This window comes from Neospora caninum, chromosome IX, assembly GCF_000208865.1.
Source record: "Neospora caninum Liverpool complete genome, chromosome IX".
In the NCBI taxonomy this organism is placed as follows: Eukaryota; Apicomplexa; class Conoidasida; order Eucoccidiorida; family Sarcocystidae; genus Neospora; species Neospora caninum.
The window spans coordinates 1,926,032-1,949,720 of record NC_018390.1 but is presented as its reverse complement, the minus strand read 5'-3'; the positions used below and the strand labels follow the sequence as shown (position 1 = coordinate 1,949,720).

At 58.4% G+C, this 23,689-nt stretch overlaps 4 protein-coding genes across 4 annotated transcripts; 1 reads left to right on the top strand and 3 right to left on the bottom strand.

Annotated features, from left to right (window-relative positions):
* Position 1: 1 nt before the first annotated feature.
* Positions 2-4,871, bottom strand: NCLIV_040790 (conserved hypothetical protein; the record flags this gene model as incomplete). The annotated part of the gene is made up of 2 exons (XM_003880988.1): positions 2-4,061; positions 4,627-4,871. The coding sequence occupies 2 exons, from the start codon at positions 4,869-4,871 to the stop codon at positions 2-4; spliced, it is 4,305 nt and encodes a 1,434-aa protein (XP_003881037.1).
* An 890-nt stretch (positions 4,872-5,761) lies between these two features.
* NCLIV_040780 (conserved hypothetical protein) lies at positions 5,762-7,852 on the top strand (the record flags this gene model as incomplete). Its single annotated transcript, XM_003880987.1, has 3 exons — positions 5,762-6,644; positions 7,127-7,195; positions 7,581-7,852. 3 exons carry the CDS (start codon positions 5,762-5,764, stop codon positions 7,850-7,852), a joined length of 1,224 nt encoding a protein of 407 aa, XP_003881036.1.
* A 3,285-nt stretch (positions 7,853-11,137) lies between these two features.
* On the bottom strand, positions 11,138-14,541 carry NCLIV_040770 (small GTP-binding protein domain containing protein, related; the record flags this gene model as incomplete). Its single annotated transcript, XM_003880986.1, has 5 exons — positions 11,138-11,681; positions 12,011-12,081; positions 12,199-12,372; positions 13,209-13,575; positions 14,027-14,541. The coding sequence occupies 5 exons, from the start codon at positions 14,539-14,541 to the stop codon at positions 11,138-11,140; spliced, it is 1,671 nt and encodes a 556-aa protein (XP_003881035.1).
* A 2,879-nt stretch (positions 14,542-17,420) lies between these two features.
* NCLIV_040760 (conserved hypothetical protein) lies at positions 17,421-23,328 on the bottom strand (the record flags this gene model as incomplete). The annotated part of the gene is made up of 2 exons (XM_003880985.1): positions 17,421-18,347; positions 18,994-23,328. The coding sequence occupies 2 exons, from the start codon at positions 23,326-23,328 to the stop codon at positions 17,421-17,423; spliced, it is 5,262 nt and encodes a 1,753-aa protein (XP_003881034.1).
* Between the last annotated feature and the right edge of the window lie 361 nt (positions 23,329-23,689).

Sequence of the window (23,689 nt, the reverse complement as noted above, 5' to 3'; positions counted from 1 at the left end):
TCTAGGTGAGGTGTAGAACTTGCGCTCTGGCCGCCGCGCCAGCTGAGGAGTTGCCCCTGCGAACGCAACTGTCCTCGGATGAAGAATCCGTTCCCTTTTCTAGCGTGTCTCCGAGGCGACGTTTCACGAACTTTCTGATGCGTTTCGGATGGCGCTTCATGATCTCTGGATACTTGAGCACGTACGCGCGTAGCATTTGCTGGAGAAAGAAAGAGTTTCCCTCGTCTAGCACACTCTCGGTCTCTCGAAGGCGGTCCAAGACGCAGCCCATAAACTCGACGGCTGCCAGCTTTGGGATCGTATCCATGCGAGGCGCGTCGACTCCCACACCGCATCCTGGTGTCTCTGTCGACGGCTTGTGGGCCTGTGAAGACGGTCCCTTCCCACGTCCTGCCGAAGGGTCGATCGACTCACTGCTCTGTCCGGAAGGAGCAGAGGAAAGGCCCGCAACGGCGGACGCGCTCGCTGTGAAGTCGCGCTGTAGCGCGTGCAACAGATTGAGCTGTATGTACAGCCAGGAGGTCTGGAGAAGCTGATGGGGCTTACAGGCGTCGGCACGACGAACCAGATAACCTGCGACGAAGCGCAGCAGGAAAAGGAGTTCCTCTGGCTTCATCAGGCGTTGCTCACATAGGTAAGGGGAACCGTCCAGTTGGGCGTTTTCCATTGCGCCGAGTCTTCCCGAACCTTCACGGCCAACCCACCGGAGGCTGAGGGCGGGTCTGTCGCCTACTACGGCTGCCGTATCCCGGCGTTCTCGACTTCCAACTGTCTCCCCAGACAAACCGCCAGGGCGCCCGCAACTCCCGCCCTGCTGAGAGCTGCTGTCCACCTTTCGGGCTAAACCATCGGCATCAACAACAACGTCGTGGGTAGCTACACCGCGCTCAGTTGCAACGGGACGCGTTCCTCGGCGACTGAGATCAGTGGACCTGCCGCCAGTCACAAAAACGTTTTCCTTGTCACACAGAAGAACCCCGCGCGGCCGTGTCTCAGACGTTTCTCGATGGACGGCAGTTGGCCCTTCTAACAAAGCGGCAGCGCGCCCTGGCACGTGGCTGTCTAGAACGGGGCACGAGGTGGACGGCAGGCGCACATGCGACTGCGTCTTGTCTTCGGACTCGGGGAAGGGTGAAGCCTGCGTGTCAGGCGCCGGTACACCAGTCCGTGCCTTCTCTCCCACGTCGAGAAGCAGCATGCGTCGTAGGGCATCCGCTAGTTGAGAAATAGCAATGACGTCTGGCTTCCGTTGTGCCGAAAGAAGAGGAGGCATCGAGAGGAAAAGAGGCCGAAACACGTTTGCGCAGTAGCCGTCCCAAGCGTCTTCCATTTCCCACGTGTCTAGACACTCCGTGCTCCCTGCGCGCGGCACACGATCACTGGATGCTGTTTCGGACTCCGTGGCAGTTCCCCGCAACCACCCAGGTGGCTTCTTTGTGGCCTTCGCGTAGCTGAGAAGTTTGGCAAGTCCCCAAGCCATCAAAGCCCATTCTCGCGAGAGCGGCAGACCTGGCTGCTGTTGCGGGTTATACAAACTCTTTTCGTCGCCCACACACGCACCAGGCAGTCCCGCTCCATCTCGCGCTTCCCCCTTTAAAAAAGGTGCTTCTGCCCTTGACTCGTGCCGCACCGTCGCGTGGCCCGTGCTTTGGCGGTCAGCCGCGGGAATCGAAGCGCGGCAGTGTCTGAGGACCCACGCCACCGTTTGCAACACTTCTGTCAACACAGGGTACGACAGGCGAACATTCTCTTTGCCCAGTGCGTGGAGAGCAAGGGAGAAACTCACGACAATTTTTTCGTCGCTGAACGCGTCATCCCAGACCCGCCAGTCACCAGCAGGTCTGCGCGCGTCGTGCTTGTACCCCACGGACCTCACTCCCACGCACCGTTGCTCGATTGCTTCTGCGGTTAACCCCTCCCTTTCCACGTGGTGCCTCGTTTGGTTTCCGGCTCCTTCCACAAATTCGCTCCTCCCCACTTGTTGCCGCCGCGCGCGTATGGTGAACAGCAAACGGTGGAGAAGAAGGACGAGGCTGTCGTGCCGCCGAAAGGAGGACAGGCTCTTGCAGCTGGTAAAAGCATTCATGGCGCTGGCGACGAGTTGGGGCGTCCAGCTTTCGAACGCGGACAACATGAGGACATCCGCAAACAGGGTTTGGAAGACGGAGGCCTGCACGTCCGCCTCACGGGGAGGCGCCGAATTCTGCGAGTTGCAGTTCGTCACCGAAGAAGGCGCGGACGAAGACGAAAGCATGGTAGGCGGACCCGGGTGCATAGCGTCGCGATTCGCATCTTCCAATTGGTCGAGTTTGGGCGGGTGCGTGCGTCGGCCTCTGACAGCTTCAGCAGTCAGTGAGGGGCTGCTGGAGTGGGGCGAGCGCGTCGAAGTGTCCCCGTCAGCTAGGCTGTCTGCGCATGCTTGCCGACTGTCTCCCTTGAGGCGTCGGCTCTCGAGAGGAGCTGGGAATCGCGCACATGCGGAGAGAATTTGAACTGCACTCGACAGAGGAAGTTGCTGGCGCAGGCACGGCGTAGTCGCCAAACGCGACAGAAGCCGGAAGAACGTAGACGAGACATCAGGGAGAGCTCCACCGGTCCAGTCCGTGCCTCCGCCGTCGCGAGGGGAGTGTGACAGGAGATGCGGAGACGGGGCAGAAGACAAGCCAGGAGATGAGGCGCAAGAAGGTGGATGATCCGACGCAGGAGCCGGCGCAGAGGCGGAGACACAAGTCGAAGATGACTCGGGCAGCGAGGCCACGGATGGTGACGGAGCAGAACTCTCTGGGAGAGACTGCGACAGCTCATTGGTGTTCGCTGTGTCCCCATCGCTGAGACATGGCTCGGGCTCTCTCGTCCTCCCTGGTCTTAAACGCCCCCCCCTCTTTTCCGCCGCAGACTGCACTGGTCTAAGCGACTCGTTTCGCTGCCTCTGAGCAAGAGCAAACGTCGTCACAGCCATGGAGACATCTTGCGGCGAAAGCGTATCGATTCGCCTCTCCACTGCCTTCGCTGTGGCCAGCACCAGTGGCGGGGAGAAGATGCTAATTCGCGCGTAGGCGTTGAAAAAGAACAGCAGAAGGTGCGGAGGAAGCGAAGGAGCGTAGCGCGTCACGCGTACACACACGTCTCTCAAGAGGGGATCGAAAATGACAAACAGAGGAGGGAAACGCGAGGACACAGACGACGGAAACGAACGCGGGGAAGGTGGACCTTGTTGGAGCCTGGAGGAACGGGGCAATGGGTGGTCGAGCAGCAAATCAACTACAGGGACTAGAATATCCTTCCACTCCAAGGACGACAAAGCTGCGAGTCGCGCGCGAAGCGCCTGAACTGCTGCCGCGTACACGGCAAGGATCGGGTCCGCGGAAAAAACGTGCGCCTGTGCGTCGGGAGGCGACAGCTTATGCAGATGAGCAAGGCAGAAAGCAATGTCCCTCGTGGGCAAGTGCTGGATGCTCTGAGCTAGTCGGGACAGCAATCGATGTTGATCCTCACCGACGTCGCCATGACTGAGATTCGCCGGTTTCCAGTCTGCCTTCCCCACTGCACTCCGGCCCGCAAAGTTCGCACCGGCTGTTGCCGCGTCCGCGCCGCGCCGCGAGTCTTCGCAAGTCAGTTCTTGCCTCTCCACACCCCCCGAAATAGCAGAAGAGACGCCTGCGTCCGTCTTCCCACTTCCCTGCAGGCAGCCAAGCCGCTGCAGGTCTGCGTCATCCCAAGAAACTGAATGCTTGCCTTGGTCACTCCGCGTTTTGTTCCGGTCTTGGAGGCGCTGCCTCAAGAGGGCGTGCCGCAGCTCGACGGTGCACGAGTGCGCACCCTTCCAAAGGCGCAAATTTTCGTTCGCTCCTCGCCCCGTTTCGCTGCCCCAGTCGCCCCTGCTGTCGGCCTGGACGAAAGGAGCGCGCTGCGAAAACGTCTCGCCGCGAGGGGAAGCTGAACCCCTTGACTCGGAAGGCGTGCTCCTTTCCGCCCGAAACGTGAAAGAGCCCGAGGCGTCTGAGGGCTGTCCGCGACACACGCGCGCTTGAGACGAAGAGGACGACGCTGTATGGCGTTGCCTGTGGAAGACGACGGATGGAGCGGAAAGCAGGAAAGGCACTGACGAGGGATCGATGGCGAACCTCGAATGGGTAGAGAGCGAAGGAAAGAGCACACGGGGCGATGCGCCAAAAAGCCTTGAAACCGAAAGGGAAGCCGAAGCTGGTGGTAACCAGCAGGCAGAACTGCGGGAGTGACCCGCCGCAAGTTCGCGGGGGACGGGCGCGCTAGCACGACGCGTTCTGGCCGAAGCGGTCGCGACTGCGTACCCTTGATCTGTTGAGGACAGCTTGTCCGCCATCGGTGCGTTCCATGCCAAACTTCCCGCGTGGCCGCACGACGAGGATTCTGTCGTTAGGCAGACTGCTGAGTGTAGAAACGCTCCACTACACTCCTCGCGGGTCCGGTCGAGTACAGGGCCAAGCCGGTCGCTCAGAGAAATCACAGTTCCCGGGCACCCCCAACGCAACTGTTTGCTAGCCTCTGCAGACGCCTCTCGTTCAGAGTTGGGGAAAGTTGCCGGTTCGGGCCATCCTGGCGGTGACATCCGCGTTTTGTGCTGAAGCGTAATCCATTGTGGCCTACCGCACATTTTTTGGCTTGTCTTCCTCGAATCGCCTTGCACACATTCCTGCCGTTCCCCCAGCTCCGCACGCGAACGAAGTTGCATTACGCGACTCCAGGCGCCCGTTCCCCTTCTGGCGTGGCTGACGGGAGTTGGCGTGCACGAGGAAGCTCTGAAATTCATCGTTGGAGCCGGCTTGCGCAGCCAAAAAGAGGAAACGTCGGCAGTTCCCAAACGCGTTGATTCGCCAGTCAGCAGCAATCATCCTTTGTTGCGCAGATCTGTGGAGGAAACAGAGGAGCGGGATGGCTGGTTCCAAAAGTAGGGAACGGCGGTCCGCCAATGAGTAACTTCCTCGTGTACGTACACATGCTCAGTCCCACGTTCTTCCAAGTCCTCTTGCGAGGCTGTCCGGCGAAGCGTTTTCTCTCTACAATCTAGCTTTCCTACTAGTATATCAATGGTAAGTGGAGGGCAGGATGAGGGAGGAAGGATCACCGAAGCAGCAGGCGCTGTTACTGAGCTGACAACGATGTGGCAGACGGTTGTTTCCAGGTCCCGTGTCCGCTCGACAAAGACGACGCAAAGGGCGCCCTGACAGGGGAAATAGACAGCTGAAGACGTTGCAAGAGAGGAGGGAAATGAGAAAAGATAAAGTCGGTGTGGCCCGACGACAGGCAAGGTCATAATGTGTCAGACGTTCCGCACGCTGGCCGACACCGGTCAGCTACACCTGATCTGAGTTTCCCTGTCTTTGAAACATGTCCGATAACGAAGCAGTACGGGTAAGCCAAACACCTCAGACAAGGACAGAGTCAATGAAAGGTGCGGGCCATGGCCCACGCAGATTCCAAGCGGAGTTTCGTTGAGGCGACTCTCGGCGATCGATTGGGCCTGCATGCGCGATGCATGCACGGCAGTTGAAAGTCAAGACTCAGGACGCTGACTGAAGCATAAAAACAACTCGTAAGGCAAGCAACTTTCTTGAAGATCTACAAAACGGTCTTCAACTGTTTGTGCTCAGTTTTTTCGCAGCTACGTAAGAGTTTTAGTCTTCGACGGGGAGTCCGTAGAGCGTCGTTGTACCTTTGCGCGCGGTCCTCCTCTGCTATCACTTGAGACTTTTCTATGACGGTGTTGCCCAATTCCCGAAAGATGGAGAAGAAGCGGGAAAACGGTGGTCACCCTGCCGCAAAGGGAAACCGTGTCCAGCTGAAGAAGGCAAAAGGCACTGAGGACGCTGCAGTCCCCGAGGCAGATGCCTCTGCACAGAAGAAACAGGCGGAAGCTGAGGCGAAACTGAGAGCGATATGCGCTGCGTTTTGGGGAGACGACGAAGAGGAGAGTGTCCCAGCTTGTTCTCCTCTGCAGGATTCTTCTACTGGAGACGGCGAGGTAAAAACACGCAGCCGGAGCAGCGACTGCGCCACGGAAACTGCAGGAGCTTCATCCCACCCTGAGCGTTCCGCGGTGCACGAGAGCCGATCGACGGGAAAAGTGAGACAAGATCGCTCCAGTAAGAAGCAGCAGAAAGCCTTCTCGACTTTGCTTGGAGATGATGTGCCGTTGGAAGCTTTGGGCGCCTCGCTCTCCGTCTCACAGTTGGACTGTGGCCTTCCGTCGAAAAAGCGACTGAGGGGAGAAAAAGGGGGATTTCTTGACACCGTTTCAAGCGAATCTTCCCCCTCCGATTCTCGCGTACCACCCGTGTCGGTCTCCCGGCGGCTTGGTCTTTTCGGCGAAGACTTTCCTGCGTCTGGACGCTCTTCTGCGACAGCCGATGACCACGAGAGTCATGCGCATGCCACATCTGGAGGGTTTTCCGGCAGCGTCTCAGGGAAGGAGAACCACGCCCATGCGTGCGGCGGCCATTCTCCGAGTTCTGGTTCTGGTGCCAAAAAATCCGGACGGTCACGGGCGGGGCAAGGTGCTAGCAACGCTGTATCTGCGGCGGAGGCAGCGAGGAGGAAGGAGGAAGAAGAAAGGAGGAAAGAGAAGGAAATGTTCGATGAAACCGTCAGGGATATCCGCAAACTCGGTAAGGAAAAGGGGGTCTCCGCTGCCTAGTATCCAAGAGCGCCTACGCATGTAGCCTATGTTCACTGTCCCCGGCAAGGAACGGGAGTATACATAACGCCGTGGCACCATGATGTGCACACATTTGCAAGATGTTCCATTGTGTCGCCTCGCTATGTCATATATTGTGGCAGGTGCGCTCGACGATCAAGCGTTTGTGAGCACGGCTGTTTAGACTGTCAGGCCGAACAAAGCTTTGCGGAGGAAACAGTCCGTTCTCGTGCTCTGAACAGAGAATTGAAGCGCTTGTCTCGTGCTTTGTAGGAAGTGGCGTCATAGACGAGACGGCCTTCTCTGACGCCGCGTGCTGTCGGTGATTTCGGGGAGCGTTGGGTTGAGCAGGAGTTCCTGAACCTCTTGGTGCAGAGGGAAGAGAATTCCCACCCCGCTGCGTCTCGTAGATTTCACGACAGTGAGTCGAGTGTGTCGGCCTTGTATGTGCAGTGTATCCGCATCTTGGAACCTTCCAACGCCGCCAGTACGTCAGCACTGCGCTTCGTGCCTTGGGAGCGAGTAAGTGGAGGAACGCATGCGCTCCCTGTCTTCTCGGAAAGCATGTGGGCGTGTACCAGGCGGACACGGAGAGGGCCGGTTTGTCGTGTAGTTTATGGTAGCCTGCGCAGATTCGTCTCTCACATCACCAGGCGTTTGGAAGCAGTGCAGCCAACTCAGCAAGTGCGACGGTTTTCGTTTTTATAGCGGGTGGCTTCTGAAAAGGACGAGCAAGGGTCTGATCAGCCGTCGCGGACTCAGACGTTTGACGTGAAAGCCTTTGACCTCCATTTCAGACAGCGCTACATGGGTATGGGATACAGTTTCTAATGTGAACCTGAAGTGCCTTGTCTGTTCTACATGACAGCTGGATACCCTTTTTCTGAACAAAATTGTGGTGTTTCAGAGCAACTAAAAGAACAGCGGAGGCCGTTACCAGAACTGCTGTCTAGGCAGGCGAAGACCAAGGCGAACATCGCAAAGAGACTGGAAGAAGAGAAGCACCTCGGGGTGTCCACGCACCTCGATAAGCGAGGAAACCTGCAGACTGGGGAACGGTACAAGAAGAAGCAGCGAGACCAAAAGCGTGGCCGTCAGGACTTGCGCAATACGCTTAGCGCAGCTGGTCATCTAGACAGAAAGCAAGTGAAGAAGCTGCGACTGAAAACATCATCGTAGCAATACGCGTGTGCGAACAAGTGGCTGTGTGGTCATATCCGGAAACCCAAAGACGTGGCGAGGCATGTTCCTGGGAAACGCTCTCTTGCTGTTTGGCAACGGGTTGGAGGCACGTGCCAAAAGCACATTTTGATGTGAAAAGCTATCGAATGGCTAGACGAAATGTTTTCGTCCTGAGATGGTGCTGTCTGTAGGGCGGGCTTGCGGTTCGATACAAATGGCTCTGAGTTAACAAGTTCCAGGGTCGTGCATGATTGGCTACTGATAAAACGTACACAGACAAGAGCCCCAGGCCCTGTAGAGGCGATCGGCACAAAAAGACCACAGTTTTGCCCTCTCTGATTTTTGCGGCACGCTCTGCTGGCTTGTGTTGACGCTGAGACTACACATGGACGCCGCAGTGCAAACCGAAAGCAAAACCTGGTTTCAGCGAAAACAATTAAGGGAAGACACCTCGAGCGAGGTTTGACGGGTCATGCAGCGCTGCTCGCTCGTCTGCCTCGCCCGCTGACTGCGGTCAGCCAATGGCTGTGGTTGAATGTGCATTAAACCCTAATGCACAGCTTTTTTTGCGACACATGGAGAGAGTACTGTTGCACATATGGTCTTTCACGAGCGCTTGACAAGTATATGTTTCTGTGATGGCAAACTTTATGCACACCTTATGCAACCAATAGGCGTTTTCTGGAACCGTCTCTGACCACGCAGACCGGCCGCGTGGCCCCATATTTCACTCTTCTGTTCTTCACAATGGTGCCGACCACCTCTGGAACAAACAGGACAGTCTTCATCTTAGCCGTTATCGGCTGGATACTAGGTGAGGCTTTTATCGCCCACACACGAGGGCCAGTTGACCATAGAAGAGAGCAGCAGTGCTTCACATCTCGCTGTTACGTTTAATCCCGGAAAGCTTGCTCTCAAAACGAATGTCGCTCCCCTAAAAAAATTGGGCCTGTCGGTGAGACAGCGATGCCGGGAAAAATTGCCCCCGAATCCCGATCGCGAGCATCGCTTTTGTGAATAGAAGTACATTTTCTCCCACAGTCTAGAACACGCGTTCGTCAGAGTCTGAGAGTCTGACCCAGTTTCCTTCCCTGGTCGATAATGTGGAGCTACGAGGCCGTTATGCGCTACAGCTTCTAGCGATTGAACGGGTTGCCTTTCCTTCTTTGTCCGAATCTGTTTTTCCCGTGCAGGTATCGTTGGCGCAGGCTTATGGCATTGGCACAGGGTTTATATGGTGTGCCTGATCGTCTTCTCGACCCTGGTTTTTCTTTACGTCGCGATGACTTACTTCCTGGACCAGATGAGGAGCAGCCGCAATGTCCAACTGCTGGCTGCCACGTTAGCCTGTATGTGGACTGTAGGTTTGGCGGTTGCAGCCATCTGCAAATCCATCGATGCATCCGATATCTGCAGCGCTACCTGGGTCGGCGAAGGCTATTGCACACAAGCTGTGATCAGCGTTGTTTGCACGTGGTGCAGCTGTGTGGCTTGGTTATTGTCAAGCGTCAACGCAACGAAGAATGTTAGAGGGTTATGAGGCAAGAACTGAATGCGAATAAAGATTTGCTTGTCGTTGCCTGACGTGGGGCTCAGTGATACATCGTTCTAGAGGGCGCTTCACGGTAGATGGAGTGGGAACTGATCTGCCTGGATTCTGTCAGCGACGGAGGACGGAAGGGACTGCAAAGCATTTTGGTACATATGACGTAGACGTGAAGCTCCCGTGTGTGTTATCATTTTCCTGGTCCGTTGGGCGGAAGGCGACAAACAGGTCTCGCTTGAGAAACGATTGAAAGAAACTGTCGCAGGATCCGCGCAGCGTCGCCTGCTGTGTGGTGCATTACTGAAGTGAACGAGTGTGATGGGGAAGCGAGTTTTCGGACTTCTTATTGACAACACTTTCCATTCACAGGATCAAGGGCAAAAGTACTTTGTACGGAGGCCAGCATTCATAAGTTGCGTTATCGATTATCAGTGAATTCGGTAGGTTTGCCACAGAATTAGCCAAGCTGTCACCCTCAGGCTAGTAGGCGGACACACTCGTTGGTCTGCTTTCCTCAGAGTCAGGTCATTCGTTTCGAAGTAGAGAAGGGCGCACAATGCTGTTTGAACTCGAAAGTGTTGTTTGGTAGCCTCTCAGTTGAGCGATTAGCTTAAACCGCCCGCAGGAATTTAGGCGGAAGTCTCCCCCAAGAAATGGAATGATGATATCTGGCTAGCGAGGGTCCCCGATAACTGCTCATGACATTTTTAGCGAGATTCGCACGAACTGGAACTATCAGACAAGGCTGGCCTCGCGTACTGCGTGCCCCCTTCCTGGCCGTCGGAGTTCATTTCTTGTCGCGGATTGCCATCTCCTCGTATTCCTTCTCTTCGTAAGGCGCAGCACGATTCGGTGTGTGTTACGCTGCAGAGGATGCCTGCATCCATTGTCATACCTGAATATGAGGAACACTCTGTTGCCATCTCTTAAAGGGTGACGATTACCGATGATCGACAAGACACAGCCTGAATTCCGTTATCTAGGATAATATAACTCTATCCATCTGACTCTTGAACAGAAATCAATTTCCTTGGGCACGCCGCGAGAGCGCTTGCTGGGGGGCGTGAGGGTGCTGCCTTTACCGTTCTTATCCATCCGACGTAGCGCACCCGCGTTGAGAGGTTGGCAATTTGCGGGAAGCCCGCAGGTGCTGACTGTTCCGTGTGTGCGTGAAAGTCTGAATTTTCCATCAGGAAAGGGGCGTAGATGCACATTTTAGCTCTCCCGTGTACGATTCCCGAACCGGTTTGTTCGCCGCTTTAGAGCGGTACAATTGAGGCTGCGCGTTTCTAAACACGATCCATTCTTGTGTACCATTGGTCCCCTGCCAGCTAGCAAAAGCATTTTATTCCCCTTGCGGTTCCTGCTCGGTAGGTCCTCCCACAAGGTACCGACTAAGCAGAGCGTTCCCTATGCGCTCACAAACAGTGGAGTCGCGTTTGCCCATGCATACACATACCCTTTGCTCAGACTGCATTTCGATACACTTCCCAGTCGCATTCTGGTTTGCTATTGACGCACACACTAAATAATTCTGTAGCACCTGACGCAGCTTCGAAGCGTCTTTTTAACACACAGCCTCTGACAAAAACTTTTCTCTCAGCCGTCTGAACTGCAACTGAGCATTCCTGCCGACGACTTTCTTTGCGTCGTTAATGTCCTCCTGCGAGACTTCACGCGGTTCGAAAAGTGACAGAGAGCTTGGCGGCATTCCGCTCTGACAATCGCATGGACCTTCACAACTCAAGTTCAGCCATCTGCGCCGACCGCTGGCTTCCTGTGGACACGTCTACCGGGTCTCTAAGCTCCTGCCGGAAAGATAACAAATCAACCGCCGGTGCGTCCCTTCTGCCTGCGCTCCTGGGCTTCTCACAGGTTTCTGCGCCTGCTTGTCCCAAAATATCGTTTGTCTCTGCTTCGTTCCACGCGGCCGACGCGCCAGGCCTCTCTGCTGTCGCCGGTGCGCAAAGTTGCCCCGACACACCAGGCTCCGGGAGAAAAGTGTGTCCTTTCGTGCAGGCCTGGCATGACGGATTCGAGCGCCAAGCCTTGCCAGTCGAAGGACTCTCCCGGCCCCCGCTAGAAGAGCACTCGGCGTCCTGGACCGCCGAGGCTGTCGGCTTTGCCGCAGGACAGGATGGAGGCAGCCAGGAACTGTCGACCGTCGATCTGTCGCCATCTCCAGCGGAGAAGCAGGAGCAGCGGGCGGTACTCGAGAGCCATTCCAAACCCTTCAACAGGCCTTCCCCGGAAACCGCGCTGCAGGGTACGACGTGTAGCCTGCACATCCAAACAGGATCAGACGCATGCGTTCAGGCGCCCCAGGGGGGGGGGACTTGACGTGTTCCGTCTGAACTGTCTGAACAGCTGAGGGCGAGGCGCGCCGATTTCAACAGCAAAACCAGAGAGCTCCTGGACACAAGAGACCTTTGACAGCACGTCGCTCTGCGTAAAAAAAAAGAGTCGAGACGTCCAGTCTCTCTCTGAATTTTCTCGTAGCGGTTAAAAGTGTGCAAAGACAAGCATTTGCCAGCAAGCACGTTACACGCTTCCGACGACGCACTGTCCTTTGGAAACGCACACGGTTCGAGATCCAAGGAGTCGCGTACCTTTCCCGAAGATCTTCGGGCAAATCCAAGAGCTCCAGGACCTGCAAGGCCGGTGCCGCGCTCCGCAGATCCTGCAGAGTCACGAAACAGGACGAAACATCCGTTCTCTCAGACGCCCCCACTGAGAGATCCAGGCTCGCCGCTTCCACTGTTTGCCAATGGGATGACGCATGCATTTTTCGCTTTACCTGTTTGCTGGCGAAGAGCAAAAACCTGACGTTTTTGTGCAGCACGAAATACTCCTCGTAAAACAGCGCCAGGATCTCCCGACGGGCATCTTCTAATGCGCGTTGTTTGACGGAAGACTTCTCCAAGCCCGTGAACAGAGTGCTGTCGAGAACGTACACCACCGCGTCGCACGCCTGCATGCGAGACACCAGCCACAGGCCGCACCGTGCACGTACAGGCCCCGCGGTTGTTCTTCTCGCTAGCCGCGAGGCAGCCCACAGCAGAGGAGCCGGACACCCTCCTCCCCACCCGACTTGCACAGCGTTTTGCAGTCCCCTTTGAGCATGGTTGTCCCAAGGCGGTCTCCGTCTAAAGACAGAAGGAAATGAGAGGCAACACGTGTGTTCTTCCCATTCTGAAAGCTGTTCTAAATCGAACTGCGCACACCCCACCGAACCACTTCGAGAGATGGGTTGTGCGTGAATGGTGAGGGGACCCGTTACGGCAGCAAACAAAACGCCTTCCGTAAATTCCTACTTCACGAAACGTAGAAAACGCCAAATTCAAGTCAGTTCGGCAATGTGTGCCCGGTCCACACACGCACACACACACACACACACCGGGTATTCCTGAGGAGTGGAAGAACAGCTGACCGTTCTGGAAACGTGATCAGGGATAGGGCACTTGACTGAAAACACGCGCTACACCCCACAGCACAAAACCTCCAGGGAGATCCTTCGCTCCACGGACGTCTGTGCCGTGCAGCTCCACTGCGCTTCACACAAGGCTTCTGGTCCTGTCATGGAAAGACAGTTGACACGCCCGCTTCTTCTTCCGTCGGGCCGACTCTCGGGTTCAGTGCAGAGCGAGGCAACTCGCACTCGCGTTTCACGTGTGTCCCCTGAAAGAGCCTTCGAGACACGCCCCGTCTGTGTTTCTCTGTCGCCCCCACGTCATGGGCACACTCGAGAGCTGAGCCTTCCCTGCGGAGACGCAAGGCGGCACCGCGTTCCCTCCCTTTCCTCCGTACCTCCTGCGTCGCTCGCCACCGGGTTTCGATGCCATCGCCGCCGGCGAGGTCCCACACGACGAGAGAGCATTTTCGCCGCTCTACTGTGCAGGGGACTGGGGACGGTACTGGCGCTTCGACGAGACGCGAGGACTTTCCTCCGCCCGCTGCATCTGCGCCGCTCATGAAGCCTTCCTCGAGAAGGGAGACACTGGATGCGCGGTCGAGGGCCCCGGGGCTGTCTGACCGCTGCGGTCTCCCTGCCTTCGACGAGCTTTGTCGCGCATTCGCGGACGCAGAGAACTTCGTTTTCGACGAGACGGCCTGAGGCCCGGGCGCAGATGGTGCAGCCGGGCGATGCACGTCCAGCGTCACGGAGAACTCCTCCCTGAACGCACTCAGAGCGGACACCGCGCTGGGCTCATCCGGGGTGTAGGGGCTGACGCCCAGACGCCGCTCCGGAAGCCCCCGGCGTCGCGCGCGGGTCACAGCCAGAGGAGACGCCTTTTGCAGAGAGAGGGGACACGGAGAGAGAAAGGACGAAGACATACCCAAGAAACAGAACACGCGGGTGTGCGGGCAGAGAGACTCCCCCCCGGCACTGTGACACGAGCACGGCAAGCAGGTCGTTTTCTCTGGTCCACACTGGCGCGACGCATCCTGCGCCCGGCTATTCCTTGTCAGTCGTTGAAGTGCAGAAAGGTACCACAGACGAGAACGCCGTTCGCGAGTTTGTGTCGCACCCGCACGCGGGGAAGTCAACGAGAGAAGCGCCTCGGGGCGTCTGAACGTTGCCGCGGTGGTGCTCGCGTTCCTCTTTGGTCGGTTCCCAGACCTACCGCTGAACACCCATCGAGGGGACAGTGGGAATGAAGCCTCCGATTTTCAGGCGATACAGAAGCGCCGTCTTGCCAGCCTGTCGCGGGCCGCTGAGCAGCAGGCGAAGCCGGCACGGCGGCCCCGTTTTCTTTCCGTCATCTCGCCCGCTTCCAGAACCCGCCGCGCCCGCGCCGTCTGCATACACTCCATCTGTCTCCCAGGGACAGCTCGACCAGCCGGCGTCGGACAAGGCGCGACCGAGGCCGGAGCAGCAGGAGCGGCAAACCTCGCGCGTCGCTAGGCTGAGAGCTGCAGCCCCACGCAACACCTGTTTGAGGAGAAACCGGCACAGAAGCGCGGCAACATGGAGGACACGGAAGAGGCGCTGTCCACAGGAGGCGCCTGAGGAGAAACCGGAGGACGGATGCGAACCCAGTTCACGAGCGAGCGGCGACGAAAGGGGAGAGTCTCCTGACCGAAAGGGAAGAGACGTAGGGCTGCGCGGCTCCTGGCGCCTACATCCCGAGGCTTCCATTCCGATATGAAAGCGCCACGACGGGAAAACCTAGAGAAAAGACTTGGACGGAACATACAGGGTGGAGAGAGCGGATGCAGAAGAGGACCGACTGGACACGGCGTAGATCCGCCCGGAAGAAATACCTCTTGAAGAGCGCGCGACTCACTAGCCAAAGAGACTTCCGGTCTTGAGCACTTTTGGGATGAAGTTCTGTTCCCCTACGCCAAGACGGAAGTTCCGTTTCCACGGAAAGAGCACGCAGTTCGGAATAAAACGATCCTCTCATGCATGGCCTGCTTCGACAGTACCATCTCTCAGGAGGCGAAACACGGCTTAAAACCCCATGGGGAAGACGCAGCCACAGATTCATGCTTCCCTCTGATGCATTCTCCGGGGGACTCTATCTACACGGTGGTCAAGCAGGAGGAATGCCGACAAAAAAACGTCGAAAGTCAAATACAGGTGGAGTGACAAAAGGAAACTGCAAGAGGGGAAATACTTGGCACGTGCTCTTTTCCTGTACAGCCGTCAGACGCTTACGACTGCGTAGGAAGAGCTCTAAACAGCGGCTGTGTCCAACGGACCAAAGGCTGAGAGTGATGGACTTCGCTGCGGCATTCATCCACGAAACTCGCGCAAGTTCGTGAAGCGGCAGAAACGAACGAACAAGTCTTCCAAGCAAGGGAGATATGCGAGTGCAAAAGCGGGTAACTTTTACGCGTTTCCTAGCCCATAGCCTAAGGCGTGTGCACTCTATACAGCTTGTCAGCGCTCCGGGGAAGGATACGGGTGGGTAAGAGAACCCTGGCCACCGGGAGTTTCCTTGAAAAGACACAAACGTAACATGGATGACCCCCTTTCGGAATCAAAAACGGAAATCTGCTTAGTTGCTGTGACCTGCTTTGCGAGGTTGTCGGTGACCTCGACAGAGCGGATGTCTTCCCGAAGCGGCGGGCGCCCGCTCTTCAGAAGCCAAGTTCAGCACGAAGAAGGTTGCGCTTCTTCGCGTTTCGCGCCTTTCCACGAAAAAAACGGAACTTTAAAGAGATTTACGGACATATACTAGAAGAGTTGGGCACTTGATGAACCATCGCGCTTTAGATTTTCCCTGTGGAAGGCGGGGGAGGATGGGGGGGAGGGCGGAAGGCGAGAACGGATGTACGCCGGAACTGCGAAACTTCCAGAAAAGACCTCGGTTCTTGTACAAAAACCCCTTGCTCGCAACTGGGGAGAAGCAACACAGTTGAAAGACTCAGGGAACTTGAGGAATGTCGTCAAGCAATCGATAGGACAGTTACTTGCCAAGTGTTCTTGGCAGCGACGGCTCAACGCGCAAAGAGTCATGCGCTGTCCGGGGGCGGGGCTTTCGTCGCCGTTGTGCCTTTCTGAAAGGAAAGAGTTGCTTGTTACAGTGTCTTCACAGGAGAACTCAGGAGCGTGCACACTTATATCTTGATCGAATCACTCTGTTTGGTCCTCCGTTCGCTCCATACTAAGGATAGGAGGATCCTCGAAAGAGCTGTCTTCTGCCAATGAAGAGAATGGAAAGCCTGTAAGCTGCGCTCGTCGCAGGTCAGGACACAATCGCCGCCGCACACGCATTTGCCAGTGAAATACTTTGTTTTTCAGTTTCTCGTCTACAAGATATTTCAGCCAGTGTCTAGACGCCGATGAATTCCTGCCTTATCAACGCTTCCTTTCCACATCACATCCTTGAGCATGCGGCCAGTGTGAACTTCCAAAGTTCACGCAGAACCAACCCTCGGTTGGATGTCTAGGGGCCAGCAATGGCGACGTCATCCAGCTTTGAGTAACGCTGGGGCAGTGTTCAAAAGACTTCACTCCCCATAGAGACTCTGGGATATCTACTCGGTATATACGTACACATTTGCCATGTAGCTCTTCCTTTGCGTGACGGTATCAAAGAGGCCTTGGCTCTCGCGCAGCCGGGTATCATCGCGCTGCCTCGCCGAGGAAAGCAACGATCCGAAATTCAAGGCGCCGTGGTCATACAACCACCGTCGTACACACCACGGGCCTCCATTTGCAGACTTGTAACTCATATTGTAAGTACATGTATCTACAGAAATTTATATGCACTTGTGTGCATTAGGGGTATGCGGTTCGCAGGAAGCACGAGAGGGGGGACTACTGGTTCGATACATGACCTGAAAGCCCAGACTTTGTGAGCAGAAAGCAACCTTTTTATTACCCCTGCGAGTCCTGCAACGCGGACTCGACTGTAGGAGCACACTTCTTACGAATGGATCAGAGCACTTTACATTTTCGTAGCGAAGACAGCAGAACGAGGGGAACTGCAGCGACTGGCTACAAAAATTTAACGAAGAGTTGCTCTCTCGTCTACGGCTGGTCCAGGCTAGTGTTTCTGATTCTGTCAAAAGTGTTGCCTGGCGAGTCGCGGGTTTCCGCATACCCGTGACCCCCCAGATCTCATGTCTTCGCCGGGAAATCTAGAGCGTTTCTGCGTCTCTCCGCGCTCAAAAAAAGCTGGTCCGCGAACGGGCGACATGCGGAGAAACGTGACAAGACCATTCCAACAAAGTTCCTCTGCACCACACCTGAAGTGAAGGCGCCATATCCAAACGGAGTCGCTTCCTGATCCACTTCCCGTGCACAATAGTTCCCATGTTAAAAACACAGGAAACCGCATTTTCACTCTCCCACTGTCTCAAACGACGTATCTGTCCATCTATCTACCTGCATGCGTGTATCCATCTATCTACACATATATATATATATATATATATATGCATATATACAACGGTAAATCTATGTAGAGAAATAGCATGCAGTGCTTGAATGACGAGCGCGTGGAAAAGTGGAGACCTTTCGAATCCGTGCGAAGGACACAGCGTCAATCAGGACGCCTGCCGGGGTCATGGCGGGGACGCGGCCGCATACGATTTCCAGGCACAGTCGCGCGTGTTTGCCATGGTGCAGAAAACTTCTCTGCTTCTTCTCATTCTCTCTCTGTAGATGCTGGGAAGATCGATCCGACGCACTGCCCTCGCCCAGCTGCTCGCGCTGTCCCCCCGCGGCGTGTCCTCCGAGCCTGCAGGACCGTTCGCACGCTCCGCGGACCCGCCAATCTCCAAAAAGGCTTCCGAGCTCGCCCGCAACGAATCGCAGGCGCGTAGCCACTCACAGCGCATCCCCCAGCAGTCGACTCCGTCCTCGCGGCCGGCCTGTGCGTTCGCCGGCCTGCCGCAGTTCCGGGCGCAGCCGCGCTCGCGTGGACTTGCGGCCTCACAGCCATCGACGCAGCTTTCCTCCACTGCGCCGCCGGCGCCGGCAGCGGCGGCGACAGAGGCGGTCTGATTCAAGCACGCGAGAAGTTCACGCGCCAGAGGGTGCACTCCAAGGAAGTCTCGGTCCTCTTCGGAAGTGCAAGAAAGCCGTAAGGTCGACATCAGCACACTGTCGGCTGCCTCCTCGGCAGCCGCTGCTAACCGGAGAGCCGTCTCCGCTAAGTGCACGTCTGTCTCTGTGTCCCCTTTTGCACTGCCGTTCACGCGCGGGTCGCCGCCGTCCAAGCCGATCTCGTGCAGAGCTCGCGAAAGCGCGCCGGAGGCTGCCGCCTCGGCGGCGTCAGCCCCCGCGACGACTCGCCCCGGAGCGCGTTCAGGTTTTCCACGGTTTCTTGCCGAAGATCTCTCGAGCGTTCCGCTTGAGACGCTGGCCAGCGGCGAGTAGAACGGGTAGGAGGGCGAAGGAAGAAGAACGCGCGGGTCGCAGCCGACGCGCAGAGGGAGAAACGAAGACGATGCCGGCGGCGGCGCCAGAGAGACGGCGGGGCCGGGGACCTGCAGAGAAAAATCCATGCTCGGGGCGGTTCCAGTGCAAAGGCCAGGTCGACACAAGACACAGGCGTGCGCGGGGCGGGCAGTGCCATACTCCACAGCACGAGGTTTCCTTCTACGGCAAAACACATGCCTACGTGGACCTCCGTCCGCAGCCCCGACGCCGACGTGGAGACATCGAGAGTCCCGGCATACGCACGACGGAGTTAGGCCGACCACCGAATCGAGGGGATCTGGGACCGCACGCGTGTCCCGGTCCGCAGACCGTGGACAACTGCATGCTTCCGAAGGAAACTTCGTCGACAGCCGCCCCACGAGAAGTCTGTCGCATAACGCAGAACCTTGCTTCCACGCGGCCAGCACGGACCCTCCAAACTTCCGCGCCCAGTGTCCGACCTGCGCCGAAACACACTGGGGCGAGCGGAAGAGCCGCCCCCTCCTTTGTCTCTTTAGGTGTTTTCTAGATTCCTCTCTTCCTTTGGCCCACCGTCGCTTTTCTAACAGACCGAGTCCTGTGCTTCTGTGAGACGGGAGCGCGTATCCTTTTCGTGTCTCTCCAGGTACTGTGTGAGCGGCGCCGCCCGCGTGGTGCCCCGCTCTCCGACTCGCGTGACGAGAATGCCTGAAAACGCTTGCCGCGCCCACTTACTGTCTCTTCCGTCGCTGCGCTCGCGTCGCTCGCCAGAGATGCCCCGCTCTCCCTTCGGACCCCTTCCCGTTCCCGCGGCTGCAGCGCCAGGAGCGATTCCGCGCCGCTCCCGTCGGTCCGGTCGGCTGTCGCGCGGAGCCAAGGAGGCAGCTTGCTGCTGTCTTTCTCGAACTCGTCTTCCGCCTCGATTTCTTCCCGGTTCCGGTCCAGTCTCTCGAAATCGGGGAGCAGAAGCCACCAGACCTTTGTGCGCTTCGGATAGAAAAACAGCAAGGTCCCCCACTTCTTCTCGAGCGCAACCAAACAGCTAAAGTTCCCACTTGCGCGCGGGGCACGAACGGGCCCGAGGCCTCCGCCCGGCCCCGCCGCGCCTCGCTCCCCGCTCTGTCGGTCAGCCCACCAGCGACTGCTTGCACTCCCCCCGGCGCCTCTGGACGGTCCGTGGCCTTCTGCCGGTCGCGCCGCGCCGCTCGCCTCCCCTGGAGAGGAGACAGGTGGCTCTCCGTCCGTCTCCAGGCGCACACATCCGGCCTGGGGCGGCAGCCGCCCTGGCAAGGCTGAGTCCCCCTGCGCCTCCATCGCCGCCAAGCCGGCGAGTTGCGTGGAAGAGACATCCGGGATCCAGTGGATCTGTTTGAAGGGCGAAAGCTTTGCGGCTTCCAACACGAGAACTTTCGCTTCGACTGCAATGACCGCCGAGAGATCCAAAAAGTAGAGAGCGGCGAGGCCGTTCCGGTCCACGGCGGCTGCGGCTAACCCTTTGTGGAGACTTGCCCCGCTGGCTAGACTCAGAGCCGTATACGACTCCTTCTGGACGCAGTCCATGTGAATGAACTGGATAATGATCAACGTTCCCCCGTCGTCCTCACCTTCCTCGTGCGCGCTCTCAGCCTCGCTTTCGTCGGATGAAGGACGAGGTTTCTGTCCACACGCTCCCGCCGACACCGGCGCCTCCCCGGAACCTGCGAGCCCCGACTCCCCCGTTTCTTTATCTCCTGCCGTCGGCGGCACAGAACCCGTCCCTTCTCGAGAATGCGGCTGGCTGTCGGGGGACTCCGGAACGGTCTCAGCGCGGTCCGCGGAGGCAGAAACCGTGTTCTGCTCCCTGGCCGCTTCGTTCGTTTCGGCGCTGGCCTGCTCTGGGACTGCCTCGCTGACGTTCGCTTTCGGCTTTGCGGAATCTTCGCCCTCGGCCGTCAGCCCGTTCTTCCCGAGGGTCTCCTGCGTCCCTGCCTCGCCCGCCACGCTTTCGGCTGTCTCGTCTGGATCCGTGCCGTTCCGCTTCTTCTCGCTTTCTGCGTCGTCCTCGCCGCTGTCCGAGCCGCTGAGTTCTTCCTCTTCGCGCCGGGGCCGCCGGCGACTTCGGACGCACCCGGCGCCGGCGCGGCCGCGGCCTCGTCCGCGACCCCGACCGAGTCCTGCGCGGGCCTCGCCGCGCTGCTGCATGAGTTGTTGCTTCTGCCAGTGGAGCGCAAACTGCTGTCGCTGTTCGCGCTGTTGCTCCCGGTGGACCCTGAGCAGCGTTTGGCGCTCCATCGGGCAAGTCCAGGGGAAGACCAGGCGCGCGACAACCAGGCGGTCTGGACAGCGCAGCAGGAGCACTTGCCCGTCGTCGCGAACGGAGATTTCTCGCGCAGACACCGCGGACATCCCGACCACGGTCGCGCCCCAGACGATTCGCGCCTCAGACCCGCTGCTCGTGAGCGCAGCCTGGCGCCGGAGAGCGGCGATCTGCTCCCGGCGCTGTCGCCAGTCAACGAGGACGAGGTAGCCGTCGGGGCAACAGACCGCCACGAGGGCGAGGAGCCGCCCCGGCCTTGGCCCGCCGCGTTTGTTTCCGGGCTCCGCGCTGGAACACCCGATCCCTGGTCTGTCGCCGTCCTGAGTGCGGTCGATCTCCATATCCGTCTCGCGCTCGTCCACTGGCGCAGTCGCGTCCACCCCGCGTTTCTCTTCTCCCGCCGCGTTGTCTGCCGAAGGCCTTTCTGATGCGGCGCTGTCCGAGACGGATCCGCCCTCGTCGGCGTGCCCGGGAAAGCCTCCAGCAGGGACACTGACGCGAAAGACGCAGAAAGGAAATCTGCACTCCATGCGGCTGCTGACGCCCGCGGAGGGCTGCGCACCGGCGGCTCTTCGGTTCCAGGGGGCCCGCCCGAGTCGCGCTTTTTCGAGGAGCGTGAAGCTCGAGTCCCACGTGGGCAATGTCCGGCAGCACGGAAAAGGCGGGGGGAGAAGGCGCAGCGGAGACTCGGCGAGCAGGGTGCGGGCCTTCGCGTCGTCAGAGCAAAGCGCGTGGCCGCCGTCAGGAGACAGGTGCGCGGGGGAACGCGAAGCCAGGGGTTGCCGCGGCGAGGCGAGCAATCTCGCGCGGCCGCAACGCTGGATCTCTAAACTTCGAAGAAGCAACAGCGTGGGGCGGAGCTCGAGGTGGATGACCATCGGGGCAGTGTAGTGTCGGAACCAGTTCCGTTTCCTTCGTGTTTGCGCATCATATGCCTCTGCGCTTCCGGCATCCGGCGCATACGAGACGAGCAAAATCAAATGCCCCGAGACGGTCGATATCTCCATCCTCGAGTCGGCAACCGCCGCAGGCAGAGGCGAGCCTGAAGCCGGCGCGGCTGTCTCCCCAGCGCCTCGTCCGTGTCGGCGCCGTGGAGAGAGACTGTGGCCATGCGCAGCCGCCGCAGCCGCCGCTGCGCATGCGAATCTCCAGGCATCTGTGCTCCGGTGAGAAGCAGTGAGGATTGCAGGCGGGTAACGCACTTCTAGGGGCTCGACGGCAGTGACCACCGCAGACGTCAAGGCCCTGGTGGACGGCCTAGTCTCGCGAAAGTCCCCTGTCGCAGATTCAGACGTGTTTTCTTCTCTTTCCTCCGCTTTTCCTACATGTGGGGAGGGCTGTCCGACCTGTGGGTCTGGCGGTTTCTCCGTCGCAAGCGACTCCTGCCTCTCTGCCGTGTCTGCACTGTGCATTTCCGATCCGATTCCGCGAGGCACGTTGCGCGTGCCGAAGCTCTGCTCGGGCAGCGCTCCGCCGCGCTCGAGAGGTGTTTCGCCGGAAAGAAACGGAAGGCGGTTCAAGGCGTGTACGTACACCTCGTGCAAATTGGCGTACGCGAGGAGAGCGGGCTCAGGCTCGTGGTGTAGGAAGTAGACGTAGCAATGGCCGCACGCAGTGACGGCAAGCAGGAGGCGATCCTCGTCGAAAAATTGGAGCGACTGAATGGGGAGAAGGGTAGGGCACGCATCGGTGTCTTGGGAGACGCCACAGCCGCAAGCAGGCGGAGGCGAGGGAAGACGGATGGAGACGTGCAGAGTTTTCGTCGCCACGTGATACAGATGGATCGTGTCGGCGCAGGCGGCAGCAAGTGTGTCACCTGCTGTGTTCACACAGAAGCACTGGAATCCAAAGGAATACAAAGCTCCCGGCGCCGCCGGACCATTGCTACCTCCTGAGAACGAACTTCCCGAGCTGAAGAACGCAACGGACGTCTCTCGTCCGCTGTCTCTACAGTTCGCGCGCTCCCGCCCCCTGTCGCCCTGAGACGCTTCAGCACCGCCCGCCTCACAGCCTTTCCCCCGGCCGTCCAGGCTCGTCTCTTCAGCTGCGTCTTTTGCGGAGGCTGCTGTCCCTTCGACAGCCCCTGAAGCCTGTTGAGGAGGCTCAGTTCGTCCCCAATGCGTCGCGGCGTCTCCGGGTAGCTTCGTCGGAGGACACAACGAGGCAGGAGAGGCAGCCGACGCGTGGCGTTCGTCTCTCGAGGGCTCAACCGTTGTTTTGATTCTTTTCTTCGCTTCGTCCACCTCGGCAGATCCTTCACTGCAGTCGTCTGCAGCCTCGACATGTCCACGTTTCTGTGCCGCCGAAACGTGGAAACGCTCGCCCGAGGAAGGAAACTCGGACGGAGGCGCCAGCGACTGGTTCGGCCGCTGCGTTCGCTTTCGAGAGTGGAGCTGGAGTCGCTGGAGAAGTTCCTGGCGGTCTTGGTGAGACCTCAGATCCCGGAACATGAAGGGGAGAAGCCGATTGCAGGGCGGCTCTCTCGAGAGAGAACGCCGTTTTCCCCCACTCCGCGAACCCTTTGTGCGCTGCGGCGAGTCGACGCGTGTTCGAGGAGGCGGAAGAAGTTTGAACATGATCGTGTCGGGAGGTCCGGACCGTTCCCCGGAAGGAAGCGGAGCGAGGCCCCGGCGCAGGCACCATTCCGGCGAGAACGGAGTGTATGGAGAGCCCAGGGCAGTCTGCGAAGGCGGCGGCGTGCAACCCTCCGATCTCCGCCCTGAGGGATGGAGACTCTGGAGGGTTGCCGCGGCGACAGCACCGGCAGACGCCATGTCTACGCGAGCAACGCAGTGTGGAGACAGAACGATCCAGGCAGGAGCGGAACGGTGCGACAAGATGTAGATGCAGGGGGAAGATTCACCTTGTTGCAGAGGGGGTGAAAATACAAACGTTCCGTAGTGGACGCTTCGTTTGCGACACAGGAAGGCGTGCACAGATATCGACGCTGTCACACAGATATGCAGGAGACAAATCGGCCTGGCGAGATTATGGGGCGCAGGTGGGGCTGTGGCGGACGGTTCCGATCGGAGGGAGACGACCTGCGCAGAAGGGTGCTCCGAGTGTCTCGTCCAGGAGGGCTGGGGCCCGCGGAGAACGAGGACGAAAACGCCTGCAGGCACCTTTCCCCGCTCT